The 14,267-nt window shown below is 39.9% G+C and overlaps 2 protein-coding genes across 2 annotated transcripts; both read right to left on the reverse strand.

The window, feature by feature from the left end:
- Positions 1 to 629: 629 nt before the first annotated feature.
- si:ch73-109d9.3 (zinc finger protein 37) lies at positions 630 to 4,955 on the reverse strand. Its single transcript, XM_037690441.1, has 4 exons — positions 4,627 to 4,955; positions 4,432 to 4,544; positions 3,296 to 3,401; positions 630 to 1,738 (listed from the first exon to the last, which is right to left on the reverse strand). The coding sequence occupies exons 1-4, from the start codon at positions 4,901 to 4,903 to the stop codon at positions 669 to 671; spliced, it is 1,566 nt and encodes a 521-aa protein (XP_037546369.1). The 5' UTR covers positions 4,904 to 4,955; the 3' UTR covers positions 630 to 668.
- A 2,095-nt stretch (positions 4,956 to 7,050) lies between these two features.
- si:ch73-109d9.2 (uncharacterized protein LOC565042 homolog) lies at positions 7,051 to 13,091 on the reverse strand. The gene is made up of 4 exons (XM_037690064.1): positions 12,830 to 13,091; positions 9,840 to 9,970; positions 8,667 to 8,772; positions 7,051 to 8,373 (listed from the first exon to the last, which is right to left on the reverse strand). The coding sequence occupies exons 1-4, from the start codon at positions 13,089 to 13,091 to the stop codon at positions 7,205 to 7,207; spliced, it is 1,668 nt and encodes a 555-aa protein (XP_037545992.1). The 3' UTR covers positions 7,051 to 7,204.
- Positions 13,092 to 14,267: the final 1,176 nt, after the last annotated feature.

Genomic DNA, 14,267 nt, shown 5'->3' on the forward strand with positions numbered 1-14,267 from the left:
TTTTGTAAGACAACCCAGTGACAAGGATGCCTGCAGTGCCAGCGCAATGATGACATCACGCGCGCCGTTGAGTTTGGATTTGTGAATATTTACAAATTTGCACTGTTTGAGTGTTTATCATTGTGTTAGAGAGTAAATATCATGAACAAATTTAACATTAAATATAATCCAAGTTGAAGTGTTACATCATTTTCTGCATCTGCATTTAGTGAAGGGCAAATTGACAAAACCATGCAGAATAATGTATTTTAATTCCACAGCAGAGAAAGCTGTGTAGTCTCTGTAAGTAGGTCTAGGAAAAAAAACTGTATATTGGTATCGGCCAAAAATCCAATATCGTGCATCCCTACTTCTGATCAATACGAGCTCTAATACATGAAAACCCACATGGCAGTTAAACACAAACATTCACGCTCCTGTCTGACAGCTGACTCATCTATCTGAACATAAAACACACAGGAAACACTACACTGAGCTTCTCATCTTAAAATAACTTTAAACAACATTTAAAGTGAGCAGACGAACCTTTATGGAATGTACAGAACAGTTTGAGATCTTTAGGAACGGAGACACACACATGCAGTTTTGTTGTGCAACACACAACAACGTGTCCTGAACTGCAAAGGAAACTCTGCAGCAGTTTGTCTTAGTTTTCCTCTTCACGATCGTCACATGTCCAGATGGATCCTCTGGTGGCGTTTTAAGTTGCATTTTTGGGTGAAGCGTTTGCCGCAGGCCAAACAGCAGTACGGTCTCTCTCCTGTGTGGACGCGGCGGTGGGCTTTCAGGTTGCTCAGCTTGGTGAAGCTGCGACCGCAGAGCGAACAGCAGAACGGCCGCTCGCCCGTGTGCGTCTGCAGGTGGGCTCTCAGGTTGCTGGGGTGGGGGAAGCACTTGCCGCACTGCCCGCAGCGCAGGAGCTGCCTGGAGCCGGTGTAGAGCTGAGAGCTGGGCTGGGAAACGTTGGGGTTGTCACAGTTAGCAGACTGATGGTGGGGTTTCATGCCCGCCCACGAGACACCAGTTCGAATCAGACTTGAAGTGTGTTTGCCACCGGGGTGGACACGGTGCACTGACAGAGGGGGAGCAGCAACTGTTTTATTTGAAGAGGAAGTCCGGTTCAGATTTACATTTACAACCTGAGCGTGGGCTGTAGACAGTGCTGCTGTGGGGCTACTTGGGAGTGTTTGGGGCGGCTTTTTCAGCGGCCGGTGCAGATGTTGCATCGCTGCCTGTAATCTGAGAACCTTACTCTTATTAGAATGCAGCTTCATGACCTCCTGCATGGAGGTTTTATGGTAAATGTGGTTTGTTTGTTGGACTTCAGAGTTCCCGCTGCGTTGCTGTGCTGAACAGCTGAAAGACGGCGCTCCAGCTTCTTGAATTGCCTCCTCGGCGTGCCCGCTCTCCTTACATCCATGCGAATCGGTAACTTCCTCTTTGACGGTCACGCCCAGTGCGTTGCTGGGTTGCAATCTGGCTTGAGGGGATCCTGAGGACGAAAGCCGATCTCTGTTTGGGTTGAACTGAGCTTCGGCTCTGACGGAGTCAGCACGCACATGTTCTGCCTGCTTTCCAAAACCTTTAGCCTTCACTGGATCCGATTCCTTTTCAGAACTGAGTCTGTGATTCTGCAGAAGTCCAGCTGCTGCAGCAGGCAGACCAGCCCAACTGGAGTCCAGTTCAAAAGCTGAAACGTTAGGCTGGTCTGTAGTCATGAGCATTTCTGTCTGATCCTCTGGAAATTCACAAGCCGTAGATGTTTGTGGGTCTGTTTTGAAGGGATTCTTTAATAATTCTTCAGTGTTTCGTTGAGTCGTTGCAGGTTGAGCTTCAACCATCTCAGCTACATTTTCTGACTGGAATGTGTCTTCACCTGAAATCATTTAAACAAAACTAAGTTATCACTTCATTGCTGTTTTAGTTACTAAAACAAAGCTCTGTGGCTTCCTCCCTTGTTCGTGTTAACTCAATAATTTAATGACCAGATAAAAGGTTAGTTAAAATGAACTGTCCAAAAATATGTATTTTGGTTGGTTATTTATTATTTAGTTTGGGTTTCACACGTTTATGATTCTTATGATCCCATATTTTTTTTTACTTTATTAGTTTTAGATTTTTACACTTTACTAGTGAAAAGTTAAAACATATTTACACCTGAACTGCAATTTAGACTGATAGTCTATTATTCAATAATAACCCATTTAGGTTACATAAGTTTTTTTGTTTTGTTCACATTTATTTAACAACCATAGTAAAATAGCCGTGCTGAGTTCAGGTACCTGTTGTGTTCGCGGCTGCAGAACAACCAGACCAAACTAAATCAGTGGCTACAACAACAGAGTTTGAACACGGACCCAAAACACAAAGAAAATAGGTAAAGTTTCCATCTCCTACCTACAGAGGAGGAATTAAGAAGAATGTGGCTGAAAAATGTGAACTTGAAGAGACCACCCAAAACTCTGTATGTGAGCTCATTTCACTTTGTTGGCAAACGGCCGACGGAGGAAAACCTGCATCCTATTTTGTGTCTGGACGACAATAAACCACCGGAGAAGAGACGCTGGATCCTCAGGGGGATTGAAAACAGTGACGAGAACATCAGGTTTGATTTCAGGTGTATGGAGATCACAGATTTTCTCTGTAATTAACTCGAGCTCAGTGATGGAGGACTTTAAGACTTTGGGCTCTGTGTCTGATTTAAGGTGAATAAGATTGTCCCACCTCTTTTAACAAAACACCACCCACCTTATTACTGTGTACATACTAATACACCTCAGAGCTTTTCAGGTTGTTCATCACTTCAATGTGGGAAGAACCGAGTCAACGAAGTAGCTAAATATGCTAGTAGATGTAGCTAAATATGCTAGTAGATGTAATCTGCATCCACTTCTTCAGCTTGTCCTCAGCAGGCAGCGGTATAATTATATTGTCCTGTTTGAGCTCTGAAAGCTGGTGCTCCTACATGTTTAAATTAAATCCACAATGCTCAGAGAAACTACATTAGCTCGTACTGTTCACACAGACAAACGCCGGTTCTGGTCCGTGCCGGAAATGGCGCTCATAATTCACGCAAGGCAGAATAGGGTCTAGGAATAAGTTGGATGCAGAAGTGAAACTGTAGGAACCTCATAATTCATTTATACAAGACACTGCCTAAATGTTTAGCTACGGTACCGGTATTTGTTTAGTCTCAAGATTAAATCACCATATTCTTTTTATTACTGTAGTAATTTTAAGTTCAAACAATAAACACGTTCTCCATCCGACCAAGTTCTTATAACCACAGACTCACCATCCAGAGTATTACTCCACCTTTTCAGATGCAGAGAAGAACACGATAGCATCTGTACTTCTTCTTTCATGTCCATGCTTGGGATCAGATCCTCTTCTTCACTTGTCTGAGGAAGACATAAAACACATAAATACATTATGTCAGCAACATTTGTGAGCGGTGTTCACACTTGACGAGTTTGTTTCAGCTAAAACTCAATTTTTCTGTTAGTGCTGATCACTAGAGGTGTGAACACTGAAATTCAAATTGTGCTGAAAACAAAAATAAATACATAAATGTACCAACGTTCACCACAGAACAACCTAAAAACAAATGGTTCATGTGGGCACCTTTGGTCTGTTTTTTTTTATTATTTTTAGATGTAATAGATTTTAAAACCAACTATAGCAGCAATAACTTGAAGTTTAATGTATTTATCAATATATTACAAAGCTTTCCTGTTTTACAAATATATATTTTCCCTGGTGTTACATGACCTGAGCATAAAAAAAAAAATTGCTGAGACTTTTACTTCTGAGATCGTAAATTGTCTTAAACATTTCCCATTAATATTTTTGCACTGTTTTTATATAATGCTTCCAAAATCCTTGAAAATGGCATTATGGCCCTTCTTATATTGATGAGCAGCAAATGGATTTGCATATTAGAAAAACTTGATACAATGTTGTTGTTTATGTTGTTGCAATAAACATTGATAGGCACTTATTGATACTGTGATGATACATTTGCTATATATTGTGAGGACTCGCAGCAGCAGTTGATGTCTGAGATCATTTCTGAGGTCTTTGCTTCTTGGCGTTGTATGAACGCACACCTGAATTTTGCAAACTGCCCACAACTTCTGCTTTGCTCAGGTGCTCATGTGTGCTGTTATTCAGTGAGTCAGTGTATTTGATTTGCAGCACCTGGTTGCTACTTACCTTCAAACATGTATGGAAACTCACCACTTTGGCATTTTGACTTTATTTTTTTATCTGGATAACATGGTGAGAAACGTTGTACACTTCTATTGATTTGATCAGACTTTAAGACTGATCGACCCAAGTATTTTTAGTTGCGTCCCGGTAAAGTTTTAGGATAAAAGTGATGTTTTATTTGTACCATGACTGCATTCACACTCAGGTGCTCCAACTCACCTGTGATTCTCTGTGGGAGCTCTGAATGGCTGGTGGATGGTTTGGTGATGCTACTTTGCTTTGTTTGTGGTTTGACATCTGACTTGGATTCTCCACATCACACCTCCTCATGTCTGGAACAAGAAGAAAAGCAATGCACTGCTTTGAAACGGGTCACCCTATGACCCATTTTGAAACCCACATGTTTATTCTTACCATCCTGGAGGTTTGGGGGCCCCACTTCAGTAGTGTCTGTACTCTGATCTGAGTGTAGCCTCGCACAGCCAGCACATCTGGTCTGTCCTCCATCGCAGCTGGTCCTCTGCAGCTGCAGCCTCAGGGACTCCACCTCCTGCTTACCGCGCCTCACCTCCACCAGGAGAACGTCCTCCACCAGCCTGGTGACCTCAAACATCGCCGTCTTCACCACAGCCTCCATCACATCAGAGAGCTGGGTCTGAAAGGTCACAATCACGGTGTCCAGATCCGACATGATCGACTCAGTCGCTGGCCGCCGTTACACACCGGACTTCCGTTGTCTGCTATAAAAACTCACTTCTCTAAGGAGCATTGTTCAACATCCTGTTGGAAGTTAGAAGTCAGCCTCTGTTCAAAACCGCATCGAATGTGTCGGTCTTGTTTGTCCTGGCGTTTAGCAACAAGACAATAATTAAATGATAAATGTTAAAACTAATCTTCACCGACCTGAGACAAGTGGAAATGTTAGCTAGCTAGCTAGCTTGAGGCTAGCATCCGTTTAAAAGCCTAGTTAACGACGGTAATAAGCAAACTGTACTGCGCATGCGCCAAAAGACAGTCTCACGTGAATATATGGCTAACGTGGGTTTGTTTGTAAATACTTTAAAACGTAAATAAATCGAGATCGGTTACTGATTTCCTCGACTTAGCCCTTGTTTTTGCTTGTGACGTAATCGAGGACGTAGTACGGTGGCCTCAGTGGAAGAAAATTTAAAAAACGATTTTTTTTGTTTGTTTCAAAACCAACAAGAACTCCCAAGGAATTTTAATGTTTTGTCAACTAAACTGACAAGCTCTTATATAAATTATGATGATGATAATAATACAGTTCCGGTTATGACAATTTTTATACATAAAGTGTTAAAAAATAATGTATTTGTACGCGTCTTTTATGATTATCTATTGTTTTTGTCCACTGTTGTCATCACTTTTAAAAATTAAGGTCTCTTGTAAATGAGTCCCCGAGGCTCAATGAGATTAACCTGTATAAATAAAGGTTGAATGAATGAAAACTAGTCAATAAGCGTCCAAACAAAAGAAACGTTACTTTTAATTATAAAAATTAAAAAAAATTAAATGAGTGAAATACTTAAAGGAATTTTTCTAAAGATATTTAAAAAGCCTGGACAACATCCATCCTTTCATTCTCTTTACCCGCTTCTTCCTTTTGTCAGGTCGTGGGGGTCACTGGTGCCCATGTCCAGTCATCACTGTGTGAGAAGCAGGGGACACCCTGGACAGGTATCCAGTCCATCATGGACACATACAAACAACCATTTACTCTCTCACTCACACCTAGGGGCAATCAGTTACCAATCAGCCTAACATGCATGTTTTTGGCCTGTGGGAGGAAACCAGAGTATGCGGAGAAAACGCATGCATAGAGAGAACATGCAAACTCCACGCAGAAAGGCCCCCAGCCGGGATTTGAACCGAGGCGACCTGCTAGCTGATGGTCCACAGGCCACTTCTGGACCCTCGGGCTGTATTTTGTTCATGTGTGAATGTCTACAGTATTGTGCATCTATCTCAAAATATCCAACTGAAAAAACTGATGTCAAGTTGGTACCATGACCCTGTTGGACCCCAAAATGACTCAGGGAGGGGCAATATGCCGGTGTGGGACGTGGAAAGTTGAGACATTTGTAAAAGGTCAACTTTCTGATTTCTTTGGTACAGACAGAAATAATTAGTACAGCATTTGAGAAATTGTCTAAAATGCCTTCAAAATGCATCTATAATGCATCATTTCTACAGAATATGCAATTTTACTAACGGTATATAGTGAGTCTAGACAATGATCATCTGATCAACTATTTCCATTTGACAATAAATCTCAGATTTTGTCAAAAAATTCTGCATGGTCTTGTAACAAACTGATAACATACAATGTGGCACTTGAGGGTTAAGGCTGAAAACATTACACTAACTGTATTCCATGTTAGAAGATCCAAAATTACAATATTTGCACTCAATACCAAATGTTTGATTTAGGATGAATTTAAGAAGCATTTTGGATGAGATTAAATTTTTTTGATAAATAAGAAATATAGTCTTTGTTTCAACTCTTAGGAATGTTGTGGATGATTGAGAATCTACACCATTTGAATTAGGCAAAAATAGTTTATAAAATATGTCAAACGGGCCATAAAACAAACATGCCATCAGTCCCTGACATAACACGGCCTCTTGTCCTGAGTTCACTGCTAGAAAAAACACACCAAAGCAAAAAATGACATCTCAAGCCAGTTTTATTTTAAATAAGCTGAGTAATCACAAGATTAGTATTGTTCTTTTATTCCATTTTACTCAAACGCAGTGTATTTTTATTACAAATAAATCAAGTACAAAGATAACATATTAAACATGAAAACTTACTGCCTAGTGTTCGTTTATACATTTTTCATATATACAAAAAAAAATTAAATAACATTTAGAAAATAAAAATGTTTCAGACTTTGAAAACCTCTTCTAATATAAATACCAATGTTTATGTTTGGACCTCCTAACATCCCAAAGGACATCAAGAACAGTCTTACAGGCTTGTTACGTGTTTGCGTTGATGCGACTTCAGATGATCCAGACGTTTGAAGCTCAGGCCACAGATGGAGCAGCAGTACGGCCTTTCCCCCGTGTGGGTGCGCTGGTGGACCTTCAGTATATCCGCTCTCGTGAAGCTCTTATCACACATACCACAGCGATGAGGTTTTTCCTGTGTGTGAATTCTTTGGTGCAACTTGAGATTCCAGAGGCGACTGAACTTGTTCCCACAGACTGGGCAGCAATAAGGTTTGTCACCTGCTTGCCCACATTTGTGTGCTTTTAGGTTTGTGAAGGAAGAGAAGCCTTTACCACAGTGGCTACAGAAATGGAGTCCCTGCCCTGAGTGAATCCTCAAAGGAATTTTAGGATTACAAGCTTGAGGAAAAGCTTTTCCACACTGGTTGCTGGAATATGGGGACCCTAATCCAGTACTTTTGTGGATTTGTTTGTAGGTTTTCAGTGCAACAGAATCAGGTAAAGAGGGAAAGCACTGATTAAGGATGTGGCTCCCACCTCCACTGTCTGCAGTTTGATGCTGCAGTCTGTTTCCCAAATGTAAGGTGTTGCTGTAAGTTTCTGAGGGTCCGTACATGTTCTCAGTGGTGTCGAGAGAAGGGTTGACTCGAACGTCCTGGCCATAAAAACTCCTCCTGCTGCCGGAATCCCCAGACTCTTGATCAGCGTAACGGACATTTAGGTCCTGCAGATACCCTTCCTCATCTATAAATAAACAGCTCAATTCTCCACTTCCATTGCAGTTTGCCTTTAAAGGTGATCTTGCTGCTGAACTTTCCTCAGCTCTTCTATTCTGTGGAGAGTTTGTTGGATAACAGTGGTGCTCAGCTCCTTCAGGTGCTTCCACATCCTCTTCATACGGGTCCACATAACTGAGATCTGCAGCCATGTGGATTTTGGAATCTTGTAAGCCATCAAAGTTACCCATGTCTATTGCACGATTGTCTCCAGGTCCAGTCTTGTCAAAACCACCCAAATCATTGATGCTAAACCTGTTCTGGACTGGAGGTTCCGAGGAGTCACCGGAGTGTCCATCTTGGCTCGATTCTGGTCTCTGGTCAAAGCCAGGCTCCCAGTTCACTTGGGACTTTGTGTTCTGATCACTGAAATGTTTACTGGGTCCATGGAGATCAGATGCATCTGTTTCTGAGACATGAGAAACACAAAATTTTAAGTACATCATAATGACACAGTCGCCATATTACTATGATATTAGCAGTTTTATTTATCTTGCACATTTTCTTCAATTTCTCAGTTCACAAGATATTTTTTCATTCAACAACCTTTATTGAGACAGGTTAATCCCATTGAGCCTCGAGGATTCATTTACAAGAGACTTTTATATTAAATATAGTATTATATTAAATTATACCTGCATGCAACTTTAAAAAATAACGTTTATAAAAGTTATTTCTGTAGCCACTTGTTTGGAGACTGACCGTCTGCGCCGATGTTCCACCTCTGCGGATCACCGACTTCTGCCACACTCTGAACAGGTTCCTCTTTGAGAAGTCTAACTGTTTTATCCTCATATTCACCAAAAACCTAGAAGATATAGTGGAAGATGTTAATTTTTTTTTGTCATTATTAGATAGTGAGTGTTCGAAAAGATTGCATCTCCTCTGTAATTATTTAATGAGTACGATAAAGATTTGATATTTCAAAGGGTTTCAAAACGTACCTGAACTTGATTTCAATCCAAATGAATTAATTTATTAATTTGACTAAATGTTATGTGTAGTGTTCCAGTTATTATGTTTTTATAATGACTTAATATGGCTGTCTTATTTTATATTGTTAAGTGTTTTGTCCTGCTTGTGTTGAATCTTGTCCAAGCAACGTCTACCATATTGGATTGCTTGATTGGGTTAAAAAGTGTTATAATATTTAAAGTGATATTTTAATCATATGGTTATGAGCATTTTAAGATTTTATTTTGTGATCTTGATTTAATCTGCCTGTTGGGAGGGCAAGCCAGTGCATATCTTGTCCAAAGCCAAGATAAATGGTGAGGGTTGTGTCAGGAAGGGCATCCGAAGTAAAACAAACATACACGTTTTTTCAAAAGATTAAATGAGATCGCCAGAGCACAGCACAGGTTGACCAACTGGGAGATAAAGTTAGAGAGGCCAGACTGAGATGGTTTGGACATGTCCAGAGGAGGGACGGTTGGCATATTGGTAGAAGGATGTTAGAAATGCAGCTGCCAGGAAAAAGACAAAGAGGAGACATATGGATGCAGTTAGAGAGGACATGGAGGTAGTTGGAGTGAGGACAGAGTGAGATGGAGGAGGATGACTCGCTGTGGCGAGGGACAAGCCGAAAGAAGATTGTGCGTTAATAAAAGCAGCATTTTACAGTGGTTATATATGTGATGTTACCTCGAATGAACTGGAGTTCCACACTGACAGATAAAGCCCTAACATGATAAATGACTATATGAGCAACAATTTCAGACTAAGAAGTTGACCAAATCTAGATCGTTAAATGATGAACATAAAATAATTAATTTTAATCTGGACTGAACTTTGAACTAGTTAATGTAAATTTGAACAGCACTGATTTTACACAATCTTGTATATCCCAAAAAGTTTTAAATATAACTTTTCCACCTGCGCTGTTTTGGTAGAGCTGTTGGTGTTTGGATTTGCCTCTTCAGTCTCCTCTCTTAGTGTCTCTCCAGCAGCGTCCTGGGAACTCTGAGCCTCTTCTGGCAGCACTCTCTCCTGTTTCAGGCTTTTTTCTGGAACACAAAACAAGAAACAGTCCACACCAACATCAGGCGAAGCAGTTTACTGACTTAAGAGTCAGATAATTATCTCTTCATTTTATTAAAAGAAACTAAAGCAGAAAAGTAAAAACTGGACAAGTACTGAGGTAAACAAGTACAATATTTCAGTGACTTTCTAATTTATTCAAATGGATTGTCTAAAGCTTGATGCCATATGATATCTGTGCCCAGGTGACTGAAAGCTGCAGATGCAGGAGATAAAAAAAGCTGACCAAAACATCCGTTTGGTTGATTCTTAGATTAAGTGCTGACATTTTAAATTTCGGATTATATCAAAGACCTAAAAGGTATCAGCTACCAGATTTTTTTCCACAGCTTAAGCAGGGAGGCTCAGACATCCCTTCCCACAGCTGTATTCTCCAGCTCTTCTGAGGGGACTCCAAGGCCTTCCAGGCCAGCCAAGAGAGATAGTCTCTTCAGTGTGACCTGGTTCTTCCCAGGTGTCTCCTCCAGGTTGGACATGACCCTGAAAACCTCCCTAGGAAGACGTCCAGAGGGCATCCTTACCAGATGCCAGAAGCACTGTAACTGGCTCCTCTGGATGTGGAAGAGCAGCGGTTCTACTCCGTGTTCCTATCCTGCAGAGAAAACTAATTTTGACCGCTTGTATCCAGGATCTCGTTCTTTGATACCCACAGTCCACGGACATAGATGAGAGCAGAAATGTAGGTCGGACAGTAAACAGAGAAGCTTGCATATCAGCTCCCTCTTCACCACAATGGACCAGCACAGTGTCGGCAATACTGAATTCACATCAATTAATTTTTTTTATACATAGCACAGACTGACAATGAAAGTCATCTCAAACATTTATAATGAAATGCCAGTTATTAAAAATGATCTATCTATGACTAAGGAAGCCGGCAGATTGCGTCACATCTTCACTTTGTTGTAAACTCCCATTGTGAGCAGCACATCTACGACCTGGTCCAGGTGGAGTTACAAACAACCTGAGCCAAACATTCTTAGATGTTCATTGTTGTGGGATTATTGTAGCGTTACTGCATTCCCTTGAATAAATTCCAACATTATTTCACATAATTACCGAAAACAAATTTCTAGTCTATGAAGATCGTTTGACACTGCACAAACTGAAAGCCACGTAAGAATAAACGTACCCGTTTCCCTGCTAACATGCCGTTTCTGCTTTCTTGGATTTGTTTGTAAGAATACTTTTTTTTTGCTTAAGTACATTTTTAAATTCAATTCAATTCAGTTTATTTATATAGTGCCAAGTCACAGCAGAAGTTGTTTCAGGGCAATGTACAAAAACATTCACATACATAAAAAAAAAACAATTAGTAAAACATCAAAGTTCATGCTCAATAATCAGGTAAAAAAAATCCAACAAAGTTAAGTCGGGTCCTCTGGAGGAAGGATGAAACATTTCAACAAAAAAAGAAACCGTCCAAAGCACTTCATCAGGCCGAGGAGCCACAATAAACTTGGTCCCACAATCAGCACACTCACATAGTGGGCCAACCAGTTTGATGGTGATAAGATGGTTTCTAGAGTCCGCCCTCTCCCCCATCAACTCCTATGAGGCATTGGATTTCTTACCTGGATTAGTGAGAATGAACTTTGTTATTTTGAACCACTTTGGCCATGGCTGCCTCAGAGGAGTTAACGAGGGAGAGGGCAGACGCCATAAACCATCTTATCATGAAACTGGTTGGACCACTATGTGAGTGTGCTGCTTGTGGGACCGAGTTTGTTGTAGCTCCTCAGACTGATGAAGTCTTTTGGATGAAGGAAGAAACATTTCCCAAAAAAAAAAAAGAATGAAAGAAAGAGTCCAGAGGACCTGACTTAACTTTGTTGGACCGATTATGAAGCCAGCAGCTTGCGTTGAATCTTCACTTCATCAGTCTCCCAAATTTAAATGGTTTTATTTTTGCATTGTTAGATATTTTTGACTTTGTTTTTTTTAGAAAGCCCATTATTCTTAATTTGTCTGCCTGTCCATCACCACTGAAAACAAAAATGAGGCTTGGAGCTGATCCCTGATGTAACCCCTTGTCTACCTGCAGCCCATCTGTAACTCCTACACACATCACACCTTGTCCTGACTACTCTCTCTCTCTGTGGTGTAGTCTAAGTAATACACAGCCATACAGAGTATACCCACTATAAAAGCTTGAACTTCAGTACACCCACTTAAATGTGCCCAATGATACATGCCATATCATTAGGCATGTGTCATTCATACGTTAAACGGCAGTTAAACGCTTCCGCAACAGCACTTGTTTATTACATTCGCTTATCCAGCGAATTATTGTATAAATTAATACTCGTGTACTTCCTACTTAATACTTGAACATGTTTTGCTTTGATACCGTTTTATAAATTCTATAACATGTTTTTAATACAAAACCAACTGTTGTGCAGTTTGTTGTACATTTATTGAAATATGAGCATCAGAGAAATTTGGAAATGTTCAATATGCTTAAAAATCTAAATAAATTGACGATTACATTTGTACTAACCAGTGTACTTTGGTTTCTAAGCGCAGTATACCCACTACAAAAATGTATACACCACTGCTCTCACTTTGTCATGAAGGACCACAAATATATCAGGATATTATTAGATAAGTGATCTATTGCATAGGTGACTTTTTTTATTTTAGTAAAGGTCTACCTAGATTTCTAGAGAAATACTAATATGTTTATAATCATTCAGGGTGTGTCATTATATTTAAATTTTAGATTCTGCAGTGCACATGGTGCGATGTTTTTCATGAGCAATCAGTGAAAGCTAATCTTGAGTATAAGTAAAATACAGGCTGAACAGCCATGAGACATGTCCCACCTGTCCTCGTGTCTTTGTCTCCGGACGGACAGACTCTGCCGCAGTCAGCACACCTCTCCTTCCCCGCTTCAGGCGTTTCTTTCCGGCGGCTCTCCGCCGCCTTCAGCCGCCTCTCCAGGGACTCAACCTGCTCCCTGCACCGTATCACCTCCTCCACGAAGCTGTCCTCCACCAGCCGGGTGATCTCAAAAATGGCAGCTTTGAAAACGGTTTCCATCACACCAGAAAGTTGGGACTGAAACGTTAGTAAAGTCTCGGCCATGGTACCAAAACTGGTCAAGATATGCTCCGAGAGAGACGTTTTATGAAAACTAAAATAAGAAAAAAAAATCGACTGGTACTTTAAAATCCACCAAACAGCATTAAACGGTTGTAATGCTCGGAAGTAAAAGTATTTACCGTCGGAGCTAATTAACCGATTTGTGACGTTCTGACCAACCGTTAAAAACAACAGCCACCACTGTTTTTTTATTAACGTTTGCTGTTATTATCAAGTAATAAGCTGTTACTCGGATAAAATAAACCCATATTCACCAAAGTAAATGTTAACACTACGCATTTTCAGCTAATAACAGCTCATCTTACCGCCGTCACTAATCTGTTATCTTCGAATTGTTGTATCTCTACACTTCCTGATTCCGAAGTACGGATCGCGATTTGGGACAATCTTCATGGTTTTTCCGCCTGCATTAAACCAAAAAATTGTACGGTACAAGGAACAATAATCAAAAAATACATTTATTTAAGGGAATACAAATGTGCCATAGTATAATAAATAACAAACCAAGCTAAGATAGCTACAAAGTCAGGGATTTTAGGATGAAATCACAATATTTATGTTTTTGTTTTTTGTTTTTTTTATGAGCGGAAAATCAAATTGATTGCATATATTAGACTCATTTAGACTTAGACTCAACCAGAAAAACCAACAAAATGATTTTTTTCAAGCAAAGTCTTTTTATTTATTTTTTATTTTTATTTTTTTCACAACACACACTTAAAAAAAAAACCCCACAACAAAATCCTCTCTCATCCCACACCAAATCAGCCACACAAGACATGCACTTTAGAACACAGAGATACTCCAAATTAAATAAATAAATAAAACATTATGAAATAAGAAAAAAAACTGGCTTATTTATTTCATAATGCTCTTTTTCATGGGTTACTTATTTCATAATGCTGTTTTTCAGCTATTTTTTTCTTATTTCATAATGTTTGATTTATTTATTTAATTTTGAGCATCTCAGTGTTCCATAATGCACACACTAGACAGTCATTTTTGACAATCTTCTGACATAATTTCAATTTAAGTTATAAATGGTTGCCAATTGTCCCAAAATCTCTCAACAGATCATTTAATAGTACATCTAACATTTTCCAAATTAATATGAAACATAACTTCTCTTATCCAGTGTTCATATGCCGGGGAATGTGG

This window comes from Nematolebias whitei, chromosome 16 (genome assembly GCF_014905685.2).
Source record: "Nematolebias whitei isolate Nwh7 chromosome 16, NemWhi1, whole genome shotgun sequence".
In the NCBI taxonomy this organism is placed as follows: Eukaryota; Metazoa; Chordata; class Actinopteri; order Cyprinodontiformes; family Rivulidae; genus Nematolebias; species Nematolebias whitei.

Bases quoted from the DNA above. Each gene is read 5' to 3' on its own strand.
- si:ch73-109d9.3 (XM_037690441.1), bottom strand. From the start codon at position 4,903: ATGTCGGATCTGGACACCGTGATTGTGACCTTTCAGACCCAGCTCTCT. The intron at 4,545-4,626 runs GTAAGAATAAAC...TTCTTGTTCCAG, and splicing joins GCCCCCAAACCTCCAGGATG to ACATGAGGAGGTGTGATGTG. The intron at 3,402-4,431 runs GTGAGTTGGAGC...TGTCTTCCTCAG, and splicing joins GCTCCCACAGAGAATCACAG to ACAAGTGAAGAAGAGGATCT.
- si:ch73-109d9.2 (XM_037690064.1), bottom strand. From the start codon at position 13,091: ATGGCCGAGACTTTACTAACGTTTCAGTCCCAACTTTCTGGTGTGATG. The intron at 9,971-12,829 runs GTGGGACATGTC...TTTGTGTTCCAG, and splicing joins AGACAAAGACACGAGGACAG to AAAAAAGCCTGAAACAGGAG. The intron at 8,374-8,666 runs GTCAGTCTCCAA...CTCATGTCTCAG, and splicing joins GTGGAACATCGGCGCAGACG to AAACAGATGCATCTGATCTC.